The sequence below is a fragment of the Acyrthosiphon pisum genome, chromosome X (assembly GCF_005508785.2).
Source record: "Acyrthosiphon pisum isolate AL4f chromosome X, pea_aphid_22Mar2018_4r6ur, whole genome shotgun sequence".
Lineage (NCBI taxonomy): Eukaryota > Metazoa > Arthropoda > Insecta > Hemiptera > Aphididae > Acyrthosiphon > Acyrthosiphon pisum.
The window spans coordinates 64,432,396-64,446,233 of NC_042493.1; the positions used below are offsets into that span (position 1 = coordinate 64,432,396).

The window sequence follows — 13,838 nt, forward strand, 5'->3', positions numbered from 1 at the left end:
TTTTCAGTTGATATGTTTTATTTTTATCTACACAATTACAACAATCGTAGTTACATATTTAATAAAGTATAACGAAAGACCGACGAATAGTATGGTTGTCCGGAGTTCATTAGTGGTGGGGTTGCTGTTGTCCCGGAACTAACGAACTTAACATGTTGTGTATCTTATAAATGTTAACAATTATATGTGCATATGTGTACCCGGATGACTATAATATTATGTTTATCATGAGCCTACTTCCTTATTATCAATACTTATATTTAAACTTCCTAGTTTACAGTATATTATGCAACGGTATCACACGTATAGGATCCACTAGACTGCTTACTGTAAATTATTGTTTAGTTGATAATCTTTCTGCACATTAAATCACCCCGGGACCAGTAATTAGGATAGCCGAAATTTAGTTTACTAATACAAATACATATTAGATTCTATAAATTGAAAATATAATAATATAAGTAACTGAAGTAAATTATTTAAATATTAATAAACAATTGGCATAAAATCCGAGTGTTTCATGATAATACTGTTTATTGTATAAGACCATACCTACTTATCTGAGGTATTATATTCACTAATGCAAAACCTTAAATGGGATTTAAACAAACTTGAACGCAAAAAACACACGATGTTTTTAATATCCTGAGTATTATGTTTTTTTTGCCCGGTTTAGATTACTATAATATTACAATATTCATGTTTTTTTTTTTCATTTACTTATCTAAGAGTATCAAACGAGAAATATTGTTTTTTCATAAATGTTCTATAGCCATTCTAAAAAGTATTAAATTCTCATTTTATTTTGAAAGATCTGTGAAAAATATTATTTCTAAAGATATTTCCGGATGCTCATTATTCTTATTTATGCTTACATTTACAGTACTATTTTTTTTCATCCATTATTCTTTTTGGATTACTATTCAACAGTGGCCATCTTTCGTTTTTTCCTTTCTTTATAGACTTCAAAAAAATTTAACTTTAACACACATACAATAACATATCTTATGAGTTATTATAGATATTATTTTCATTAAGCAATAATAATATATGGCTGTTCAAATAGTTAATAATGTGTATAATAGAATCCAAATCTTTTCAAACAGTAAACCGACGTTTTATGGATGAATCAATTAGTGTATAGTTTTGTCTCAATTTTCGATACTAGAAAATTGCATCTTTACAATTTTTGTTTTAATGCATTGACTTTTGTTGCAAATATACTGAACTCGATAACTCGTAAAATATAATTGTAAAGTCTCTAAAAGTTAAGATATTTTATTAAATTATATTTACTAAAATTGTTAAGAAACTACGTGGTACAAAGTTTTACCCAAGTTCGACAAGTTATACAACACACAAAGAAGACAGTGCAGAGTTCATTCTATTTCTTGAAAAAATTTGTCACAAAATTCAAACTTAAATATATGAATTTGTTCATTTAATAAATTTAACAATATATTAATTTGTATAAATAATTTAATTTTACTTAAACGAGCTATTTTTATATTTTAAACTACTTTTGAAATTAAATAGTTCATGCGAAAAAATTGCACATTTAAGTAAATTTAATTTTATAAAAATTATTTCTTTCAATTAATTTTAATGTTAACGAGAACCAATTTAAAAACACCAATTACAGTAAAAATAAAAATAGTCAAACATGAATCGTCCACGGCATTTATCGGGCGTTGATAAAAATAACAGTAGGTACCAAATATAATATTTCAATCGTGTAATACTAACTGACTACTATTCGGAAAATATTTGTGTTATTTTAATAATATAAAATGAATAATGAAATCAGTAATAGTAAATCATAATACCCGTCATTATACAATTATTATAACTAACAGTAATTATGACGTAAGAAATAATACGTTACGTTTATTTGATCGGTTGTCAATATTATACCATGTTCATAAATATGAATGGAAAAATTTTTTTAGAGAAACAAAACTACGTAAATAATTGACTATTCTTAAAATACCTGACTTGTAATGCATTATTCTGTCTTTTGAACTTAGCAATGTATTGGTCCAAATCATCTTGAATAATAAAATAAAAATGATATTATATATTTGGAAATCAAGTTCTTTATAATAAAATAATTTATGCTATAGAATTAGAATACAATATTATTATTATTGTTATTATTATGATGACTGCAAACATACTGATAAAACGCATTTGATTGATATTTATTTAACATCAATAAATTGTCAACTGCATTACACATTATATTTTCAATATATTATTTATAAAGTTGCTCGACTGTTTTTACATCAGACACTCGTTGTCATACATATTATATTCAAGATATAAAAGGGTAATACTATTTTAATAACTATTATTTACTCGAAACTTTATTTGTGTGACTGATTCGCACACACACTCACCTATTTGTTATTTATTTGATATTTTCAGTCTGTACTTCAGCGAGATTATTCGAGTTATAAATGATTTTTCTTCTATATTTTATTATAATATTCACTTATCTATGAAATACACAATATTATTTTTATAATTCGGTCATCTTATTGAATCCAAATAGGATCAATTATATTAATTTAATTACAATCATAATATATGCATATAATATTGTATTTTTGTCTATTACAGTTATAATTTTTGGTTTTACATAATTTACAAACATTCGTTTAATTTATAACATGGTAAGACAAAAATGGTGAAGTACAATACCTAGTAATACTTTGGATAAGCACATTCGCAGTTACACTTTATAAACATTTAATTTATTTGTGTTTGTTTTATAATACAATTATGTAATATTACATTTTAAACATATTGAATCTTGTTCAAATTTAACTCGATTAATTTTTAAGTACCTATATACGGATAGATTGTTATTTTTGATATAATAATCCGTTAAAAATTGAATTGATATTTTTAAAACCAATATAAAGTTGTCAATTTTCTTATATCTGTATTGCACACATTGACTTAGATATATTATTATCTTTAAGTATAAAAACTATGGGATTATATCAACTATAGTGAATTTATTTTTCTAACTTATTTTCCGAGGACCACAAACAAGGTATAATGTGTAACAAAAGACGATAAAATTCAATGGCAATGTAAGTTTAATTTAATTGGTAATTTTTTCAAAATACAATAATAATAACAAATGTTGTCACATTTTTATTTCTGTGCATTTCAAAAAATGAAAATTCTGCAATAAACAATTCAATAGGTATAGTATTATTGAAAATGTAATAATCGTCATGAATTTAATATTCACAGTACATCAATAGTATAATATAATTTTTTCGCTTTAAATTAACACTTATAAAGATATATTAATATAAAATTGAAATCATAATACCAAATTATATTTTTATTTGCATTTTATATATTATTTATTCAAGTCAAAAAACTCGTGGTGGCTTAACAAAACAACTGCAGAGACTATGTCTCTAAACAGAGTACATTTATCGTCAGTAAATAAGTAAAGCGGGAACGTTCTGTTATAGAGTAGGTATCTAAATGAGTCACGATGGCTCCATTACAGTAATAGATGTGTTAACTTTGAATTCAATGATATAAAATCATTGTATATGAAAAACAATCCTGAGCGGTATTTCAGCCTATAATATAACTTACTGTATTTTATGATAAAATTGTGGTTTAAAGTAATTTATTTTATTATTAGACATTATAGTCTTGAGAATTGTATCATGGAACGAGGGGTACTACGCGCTTGAAAAACTGTTAAAATCGAAACTACTGTCCATAAGTTCAAAAGAATATCTATATTCCAGCTTTCTACGACCGGTATTGACATATGGATGTAAAATCTGGTCGGTGACTTAGGGAGACAAGGATAAGATGAATATCTTTTAAAGAAAAATACTACATCAAATGTATGGCTCTTTAATTGAGAATGGAGAATATAGAAGGAAAACTAACCAGGAACATTAAAAAATGTTTGATAAACTCATTATTGGTTTGTATCTAAAAAGTAAAATATTAGAACGGTTGGGTCATATTTGGAGGTCTGAAGCGGTAGCAAAAAATAGTTTTACTGGAAGACAGAACGGTAAAAGATCCAAGGGTTGACTGAGACAAAGATGGGTGGATAGGATGAAAACAGATCTCACAGAAATCTCAGAAGAGACAGAATTAAAGACAGTGAAGATAGAGATAATGGGCCGTAAAAGCTGGAAAGAAGTAAAAGAATTAGACATTATAGTACCGTTGTAGGTTTATTAATTTTTGTCGAAAAAAATGCATTTGAAAATTTCATTGGATTTCTTAAATATAATAATATACTTTAAAAGTTTCAAGTACCCAAAAATAATATTTAGGTATATTTTTAAATTACAACAAAATAACTGAAATCGTTAAATTTTGTTGAAACATCTAATTTCGTCCAAATTTAAACTAAAAATATCTATGAAAAAAATTGTATTCATATATATTCATTAAATATGTTTGTTACAGTATGAAATATTTATGATAATTATTGTTTTCAATTTTCAATCCTTATTTATAAAAATTGAACATTTTGTACCTTTTCAACTACAACGAAATTTGGATATTGTTGAGATACATATTGATGAATTTTGTCAACATTTTAACTTAAAATACATAAAAATTGAGATTCTGTATTTTTAATATTTCCAAATTGCTTTATAACAATTAAAATGTTTATTTTAAAAAATGTTATTGATATTTATAGAAATAAAAAAACTAAATAAATAAACTATTTAAATTGTCTATGAATAGCTTAAAACGAATCAAAAGATGTTGATGTCATGTAAACAATATGATAAAATAAATATTTTGTGAAAATTTCAAGTACCTACCATTATTAGTTTTTGTATTACAACGAAATAAGAAAATTGTTCTATAAGAATTTGTTAATTTACGGATGAATATCCATGTCTAACATCAATAGCTTTTAAAAAATGTATTTGAATTTTCGATAAACTTTTATGTTTTGTTCAATATAGGAAATAAACTTATAGAAAATTCAAAATTGTTATTATATTTTTAAATCATAAATATGTAGTGAAAAAATTTTCAAATTTCTAACTCAAAATAATTTGCAAATTTTCCTGATTTTGTAAAAATTCAAGTTCAGGCGCTCCTAAAGAATTATTGTAGATTTATGCTAAATTTTTTTTAATTTCCACCATCAACTATATTACCTAGTGAGATACTTTGTATTCAATTTTTAAGTTTTTAATTTTAAAGAGCTCAAAAGGAGTAAAAATATTTTTAAAAAAGTGAATTGTATAGGTACAGAAAATGTTAATAAAATTACATTTTTTTTTTGCTCTAACATCAGAAATCAAAATTGGTTTATTTGAGAACTGATTTTTCGTAAAATATCCCGGCTTTTCTTAATAATTTGTATTGTTTTTTCCGACGTTTTTAAAAACTAATGAGAATATTTATCTCTCAAGTGCACCAACTAGATTCACTTTTCAACCGGAAAAGTCAATGATGTTAAAAATCAAAGGATTATTTCAGCTACCAGCTACTTATCATGTACATACTTCTCATAGAAACACACAAAAAAAAACAATACACACACATCATAGTAAAATGTATTAATACATTCATCTCATCATTCAGAATCTGATATATAATATTATAATATTACTTAAAATCGACACAAAATATTGAATGTTTAAAAAAAATATCAAAGTAAACAGTTGAATTGAGCTTACAAATAACAAACATCTCATTTTCTATTTCCAATGAATGTAGTTGTCAAGTAGTATCCTCCGTAGTATACACTGAATTGTATATAAAATAATAATATATACCTACCTATTATATTATATTTCTATACATCCTATATTATATTATATATACATGATATATAATGTCAATACGACCAGTACGATATTTGTCTTTTGTGATAAAGTAAAATAAAGTTGCTTCCCAGTGTGTCTGTATTAACAATATATAGTTCAGCGTGTGCAATGATCGTTGAGAAATTCGCCGAGTCAATTTCTGCACGATAATAGACCAGACCGGAACACATTTATCTTGAACGTCAGTGGCCAGGATACGTTTTTAACGTAACTTTACTGTGAAAAACAACATTTCTCGATATATTATTGCGCAGACCAAAACGGAATTATTTCGCTTTGCGTGTCGGTGGACGGCCGTAGCCTGCAGTATAGTCAACGAAATACCAAACAATTGGGCAAGGTCTCAATTTTGATAGACAAATCCCACCCCTGACAGATGACGGTCAAATACATTATATATTATTATTATTGTTATGATGTACGTAATTGCGGTATTGTTACACTTCTGACTTCCGAAACATTGTTCACCGTAGCTTGACCGTATCGAATTTCTGGCAGTTATTAAACGCTTATATCTATAACAGTCGACTTAAGTTTACGCTTTCGACAAGTATTTTCCCTTTTTCGACCCCGAATAGGTCCGTGTTTCTCATGATAGGAATACATTATTATGATATCATTACTTCGTTTTACATATTATTATTATTTTATAATACATAAATGTTGATCACACGGCGTCTTAGATATGCAATTTAGCTACACCACGTTCGTGGTTTATTTTGTAAGGTATTATATTATTATTATTATTATTATTATTATTATTATCACCACGATATTTTAAATTTCAACATTATAATAGAATAAAATGATGATAACATTATTTAAATTTATTTATTTAAATATATATAAATACAAGTTAAATCACATCAAAGTCCGATTTAAATGACAAAAATGCAGAAGTAAGGGGAAATAAGTATCACTATGATAAATACGTCTATGCGTGTATAACGACTAAAAGCAATTATAAGTAACCGTGAATGAAGTAGGTAATTATTAGAAATCGTCTTCATTCTTGATGATAAAAATATAATTTAACGTTTAACAGTGTATGAAAAGTTATTGCAAATGCGTTGTATTTGATAAAACTATGACAATTATTTCTTGTACTTAACTCTTTATTATTTTTTCGTCTACTCACGGTTTACTTCACATTTTATTGTAGATTATACAATAATTTTTTCGCACAGTAGAAACTTCCGTGTTTGTGGTTATACTGTGACAGTAAGAGTATATTTTTTTTAAATGTCTAATGATTTTTTCTGCGGAGGGTTAGAGGCTGAACGATTAACCATAAGCACTAAAAAAATATTGTACATCCCAATCGATGTAGACTAGGGCTCAAGCATAATAAGTTACAATCATGGCAACAATTACAAAAACGTGTAGGTAGTTACCTACCAAGGAACGAGTATTGTAAATGGTTTTGGGATTAAAATTAGACTAACATTAATTTTCTATTTTTTCTTTATTCTTTCAGGAGCTACCCGTTGGTTCATTCCCGCGTCGATATCAACCGCTTGAAGGATACTTCCTACGAAGTGATCATCAGCGTGCTTATCTCCGACGACGACATCACCACTCAATCCACTTTGGACTGCGAACTCAAAATCCCGGACACCCCATACGTCAAGAGAAAGACTTTTGTTTTCTTCCAAGGTAGGTGTACTATTGACACTATTTTGTTTCTCTCGTCAGACTGCAGGCATGAGACGTGTGCTAAAAACGAATCGATCGAACCGAAAAACAGTTTACCGCGTTTAAAAATATATAGATGTGTAATTATTTTTAGTATCGTCGTAGTAATCACGAACACGCCATTACAATATTATCATTATGGTATTATTGTAAAACGATCGTCGAAAGTACGAATGCAGCGTGCGCCAACGCCTTTCGAAATGCGTACTACGTTTGTTTTTGCATTTTAACAGTCGAGTGAACTTTTAATCACCGCATCATATTATTATTATTATTATATTATGTATGCAGTGCTCGCTGTATAATGATGGTCGAGTCACACGCGAAGAAGAAGAATAGTACGCAGGTATAAGAAAAAAGGTTAGCTTCTATGTATTTCGCGTATATATTATTATGACGTTTGTTTGTGTGCGGGTGCAAGTTATTATATTGCGTCTGAAACGAAATGCTGGTCATGCAGGCGGGTGAGTGGAGGTTGAATCATTGACGTATAATAGAACCAATGCGTGTAAAATTGCACGGAAATGCATGGGCTCGCATGAAATAATAATAATAATAATAATATTGTGGCAAACTTTATAATAATATATCATATTAGGTAAGTGAGTGTAGGTAAGATGTAGGTGGGTTGTATGTATATAATATAAAATAATTATTTTATCGCGGGTCGCCAATGTTTGCAGTATACTGGTGCACAAATGGGGACGATACACCTATGTATGGTATATAATATTTAGAGATGTTTCAGGTACCTGCAGGCTTTTACCAGATGGCTGGGTACTCAATATTATAGACCCAGTACTCGGCGTAATACTTCATTTTTATTTGACTTATATCCGCTAACTGGCAAACGCTGGTAATCTGTACATGAATATAATATGCATACCTATTAAGTATTAGTTCAACGGGATATAGTTTAGGTGGGTGGAACAATAGAAACATTTAACAATATTTTTTCAATGTTTTCAGTTTTCCACCAAACCTATACAAATTGCCACACTCTACAGTTTAGTATTCACATTTAAAGTTTTACAGTACCCAGAATTTACATCTACTCGGCCAATACTCGACATCCGGTTATATTATTAAAAAAATTACTTAGCCATAGTACTCGCTACACGGTTTATAACAAATTATTACATCGCACTTTTTACCGCCCATTGTAATAATTTTATAATGTGACTTCGCACCGCCATAGCCAACTTCACATGCATACAACGCTGAATTATAAGATAAGAGATAGTCTGATCGCGTTTGCCGTTGCATACCCGAGCTCACTAACTTTTGAATATTACGAACCTGTTCCTCCAACACTTTTAATATCATAAAAACTTGTAACGAGTTTGTATAATTTAAACACAAATGAACACACAACTTAGTATCAATTTGTTTGTCTTGTAAAATATGCAAACCGAACAACATTTCCATTATAATATAGTGCCTACCTGCCTAATATGATAATAATCCTTCAGCTATGGCCGTGCACATGAATCTGGTCAGTTGATTAAACACGTAAGCTGTCATGAAGTGTACGGTCCACCGGCAAACGCGTTCTACCAGCCGTTTTCATCTGCTATAAGGTGTGGTCAGCCTGCAGACAGCCTTTGATCTAGGTCTATGATCAATGAATAATGAATAGATACAGCCTAATTTTTTTTGTTTGGTTAACACTCTAACTTTATGACCTCATACTTTATGATTTTCGATAGAAATTCTTCGACGTATTGTAAAAATATGGAAGTTCAATAAATCACTAATTGTTCTAAACTACAATTTATTCATTATTTTATTCTACATATTATTATTGTTTTGGCACTCGCATAGTCCAATACTCAATAGGTATGTCGAAGAATTATGTTTATTTAATCATAAGTAGTCATTATATTATCGTGGGCTACGCGGCCAGATTGAGAAAAATTTAATAGGTAATAATGATATTATAATAACAATATTTTAATAATTTAGTCGCAGCTATTTTCTGAATACTCCGTTTCCGGTGTGACTTATAGTATGCTACTCGTGCCCGGCCCAGCTGGTGGGATTTAGCAGTACCACTATTTGCGCTCTATAACGCAAACGCATAAATGCATAATGTGTGATTTATGCTTTATTTTTCACGGGGTCATCTGTCCGCAGTCTGGTAAAATCGGTGTAGCTGTATAATATTATTAGGGTGCCGGAAATTGGGGTTTATCCTCCTGCAATCCTGCTGCAAAAAGTGCTGCAGGTGGTGCATGATAAAAATAAACACATATCGTATTAATACTATTTCTTCACGGTCGAATACACGTAGGGAAAATGTGATTAATGTCACAATACCTAAGTACTATTATTATTATTATTATTATTATTATTATTCTGCGCTCAAACCCGATTGTGATTGTTATAGCGAGTAAAAACGTATCGAAACGCGCAGCTCAAAAACCGTACAACACGCCAAGGGTTCATAGGCCATTTTTGATAAGATCCTATACGTGAAAAAAAGTCCCAATATTCGGTGTACATTTCAAGTATCCAAAGTAACGGTTATTCGCTTTCATAAATACAACAAAATACGAAAATTGATTTTTTTTTAAACTAGTTTTACGTAAAATGTTCCTGTGTTTCCATATTTTAACCTCTTCACGCATATGAGTATCATATCATACCCAACTGTTATCACTTTTGAAAATAATTGCATAAAATTGAAAATTATTATCATAACCTAAAAGATAACACGACAATATTCGTAACGTTTCGTATAACGTTCCGAACATCAGATGAACACTGATCAATGATTTCTCGTTTTAATAAAAAAATTTTATTTACTGTTATCAGTTGTAATCAGTGGTCTTATAAATTACATTCGTGCATGAAGAGGACCGACGAGTGTATTTTTTTACAGTGGTGTAGGTTTTTTTTGTGGTGTTTCACTATAAGAAGTCGAAAAAATTATTTTGAACTTCAAGGGTGATTTTTGGTAGCAAATTTAATATAGTTTGGTCAAGATAGAAGGCTCCTAGTGTTTTTCAAAAGCGTCGAGAAAAAATAAAAATTAAGCAAAACGGTAAACTTCCCGTAAAATCAGGTTTCTACAAAATCAATTTTCTTTTTTGTATCAACCCAAAAATAAATAAACATAGATATAAGTAGTAAATATTTTAACTCTATATGTGCTATTTATAGACACTTGAATTTTAAAAATAGTTTTTTTTCTATATAAATCTTTTGCTTTATAAAAAAGTTTTAAAATTAATACAAGATTCCTAATAACTTGTTCATAAACCAATTAAAAAATATGTGTTTAACTAATTCAAATGGTTAGTATCACTTGAAAATGTGTAATATTTAAATCAATATTCACAGCAATTACGATAGATTACGTAAGATTTTTTTTTTAATTCATCACAAACGTACCTCTTATTTCAAATTAGTACATACAAATACCAAAACAGTGAATCTTTAAAATACTAGGTGTTACTATTAATTACCACTGAAATTATGTCACGTTTAAATGATAATTTGTATGATAGTAATTCAATAGAAAAATAAACATTAAAAACCATACGAAACTTAGTATTTATTTATGCATATGACAATGTTATCAATTTAGTATTAATAAACAACTACATACATTTATATACATAATGTACATGACAAAATAAACACTTTACCAGTGCTAGCATAATAATACAGTGTTAACATGATTTATTCTATTTTATATGACCCTTGGATCATAGATCTTTGATCAGGCTGTTCAGTGTGACACATGCGTCCGCTTGTGTACCGTCAAACTGCCCCTGACAGGGAACGACTTGTCGCATACATCGCACGCGTACGGTTTTTCGCCTGTGTGTGTGCGTCGATGTGCTGTCAAATGGCCACTGTGGCTGAACGACTTGTCGCATACATCGCATGCGTATGGTTTATCGCCAGTGTGCGTCCGCTTGTGTATCGTCAAACTGCCACTGACAGAGAACGACTTGTCGCATACATCGCATGCGTATGGTTTATCGCCAGTGTGCTTCCGCTTGTGTACCGTCAAACTGCCACTGACAGAGAACGACTTGTCGCATACATCACACGCGTACGGTTTTTCGCCAGTGTGTGTGCGTCGATGTGCCGTCAAATGGCCACCTTCGTTAAAATACCTATCGCATACATCACACGTGTATGGTTTTTCGCCTGTGTGTGTGCGACGATGTGCCGTCAATTGGCCACTTTGAGTGAAAGACATTTCGCATACATCGCATGCGTATGGTTTTTCGCCAGTGTGAATGCGTCGATGTGCTGTAAAATTACTAATTACGGAGAAAGCCTTCTGACATACATCACACGTGTATGGTTTTTCGCCTGTGTGTGTGCGACGATGTGCCGTCAATTGGCCACTTTGAGTGAAACACTTGTCACATATATCACAGTTGTATGGTTTTTCACCAGTGTGCGTGCGTCGATGTTCCGTCAAATGGCCACTGTCGTTAAAATACTTGTCGCATACATCGCATGCGTATGGTTTTTCGCCAGTGTGTGTGCGTCGATGTTTCGTCAAGTTGAAACTTAGTGAGAACGACTTGTCGCATACATCGCATGCGTATGGTTTATCGCCAGTGTGCGTCCGCTTGTGTATCGTCAAACTGCCACTGACAGAGAACGACTTGTCGCATACATCGCATGCGTATGGTTTATCGCCAGTGTGCGTCCGCTTGTGTACCGTCAAACTGCCACTGATAGAGAACGACTTGTCGCATACATCGCACGCGTACGGTTTTTCGCCAGTGTGTGTGCGTCGATGTGCCGTCAAATGGCCACTTTCGTTAAAATACCTATCGCATACATCACACGTGTATGGTTTTTCGCCTGTGTGTGTGCGACGATGTGCCGTCAATTGGCCACTTTGAGTGAAAGACATTTCGCATACATCGCATGCGTATGGTTTTTCGCCAGTGTGAATGCGTCGATGTGCTGTAAAATTACTAATTACGGAGAAAGCCTTCTGACATACATCACACGTGTATGGTTTTTCGCCTGTGTGTGTGCGACGATGTGCCGTCAATTGGCCACTTTGAGTGAAACACTTGTCACATATATCACAGTTGTATGGTTTTTCACCAGTGTGCGTGCGTCGATGTTCCGTCAAATGGCCACTGTCGTTAAAATACTTGTCGCATACATCGCATGCGTATGGTTTTTCGCCAGTGTGTGTGCGTCGATGTTTCGTCAAGTTGAAACTTAGTGAGAACGACTTGTCACATACATCGCACGCGTACGGTTTTTCGCCAGTGTGTGTGCGACGATGTGCCGTCAAATGGCCACTGTGGCTGAACGACTTGTCGCATACATCACAGTTGTATGGTTTTTCACCAGTGTGCGTACGTCGATGTGCTTTTAAACTATAATTTAAAGAAAACGCTTTGTCACATACATCACAATGGTAAGGTTTGTTTTCCATTTGTCCGTTGAGCTGGTGTGTCGTCAGTGTACAATAATTGTATTGAATATGTATAAATTATAATATGTATTTAATATTATAATGCTAGACTTATAATTTTATTTATAAATAATTTATTTAACACGTAAATGTTTTTCATACAATTATTTGGTATCTATGCTATTATATTTATGATCGATTTGATTTCTAGTCTTCACCATTTATTTAAGCCAGTAATTGTTGAATTACTATTCCAAACTTTAAATAAAGGAGTATAATTTTATGTTGAATTTAACAGAACAAATTTTATAAAATCATTAATTTATTTTAAATTTTTAAATAATTTAAATTTTCCCATAATTGAAATCTGAAATCTTAATCTATAGACTAATTCTTGATAATCAATTTTGCAACACAAATAACCAGGGAACGAAACCGGTTTTCTCATTTCTAAACACCGAAACTGGAACCGGAACCAAAAGCTTATAACACCGGTTAAAAAACCGTAACCGAAACCTAAGACTTTAAAAAAACCGTTTTCAAAACCCAATCCGAAACCGTAGAATTGAAATACCGTTCTTGTACCGTCTTTGAAACCGGCACTTATAATAGTTAGGTAATAGATAATAAAAATCGAGTCTATAGTAATTAGATAGAAAAATAAAATGGAAATATTTAAAAACTATTCCAAAAACCAAAACCGAAAATTTTCTAAAACCGTTCTTTAAAACGATAAAATATTTGAAAAACCTTTTTTGAAACCGAAACCAAAACCAGAAAATGTAGAAAACCGTTCTCAAGAACTAAAACCGTAACCGTTAAAATTTGAAACGGTTTCGATCCCTGCAAATAACACATCCTACGGCTGCTAAGGCCTTGGTGAG

At 30.7% G+C, this 13,838-nt stretch overlaps 2 protein-coding genes across 2 annotated transcripts in view; one reads left to right on the forward strand and one right to left on the reverse strand.

Moving 5' to 3' along the window:
* Positions 1-13,838, forward strand: part of LOC100572033 — a 424,551-nt gene that overhangs the window by 307,103 nt on the left and 103,610 nt on the right. Inside the window, exon 6 of the mRNA XM_029488202.1 lies at positions 7,330-7,508. Coding sequence (XP_029344062.1) covers positions 7,330-7,508 — 179 coding nt within the window. The remainder of the gene's footprint in view (positions 1-7,329; positions 7,509-13,838) is intronic.
* LOC115033836 (zinc finger protein 271-like) lies at positions 10,793-13,652 on the reverse strand. The gene has a single exon (XM_029488183.1). The coding sequence runs from the start codon at positions 12,973-12,975 to the stop codon at positions 11,284-11,286; it is 1,692 nt and encodes a 563-aa protein (XP_029344043.1). The 5' UTR covers positions 12,976-13,652; the 3' UTR covers positions 10,793-11,283.

Bases quoted from the DNA above. Each gene is read 5' to 3' on its own strand.
- LOC115033836 (XM_029488183.1), bottom strand. From the start codon at position 12,975: ATGGAAAACAAACCTTACCATTGTGATGTATGTGACAAAGCGTTTTCT.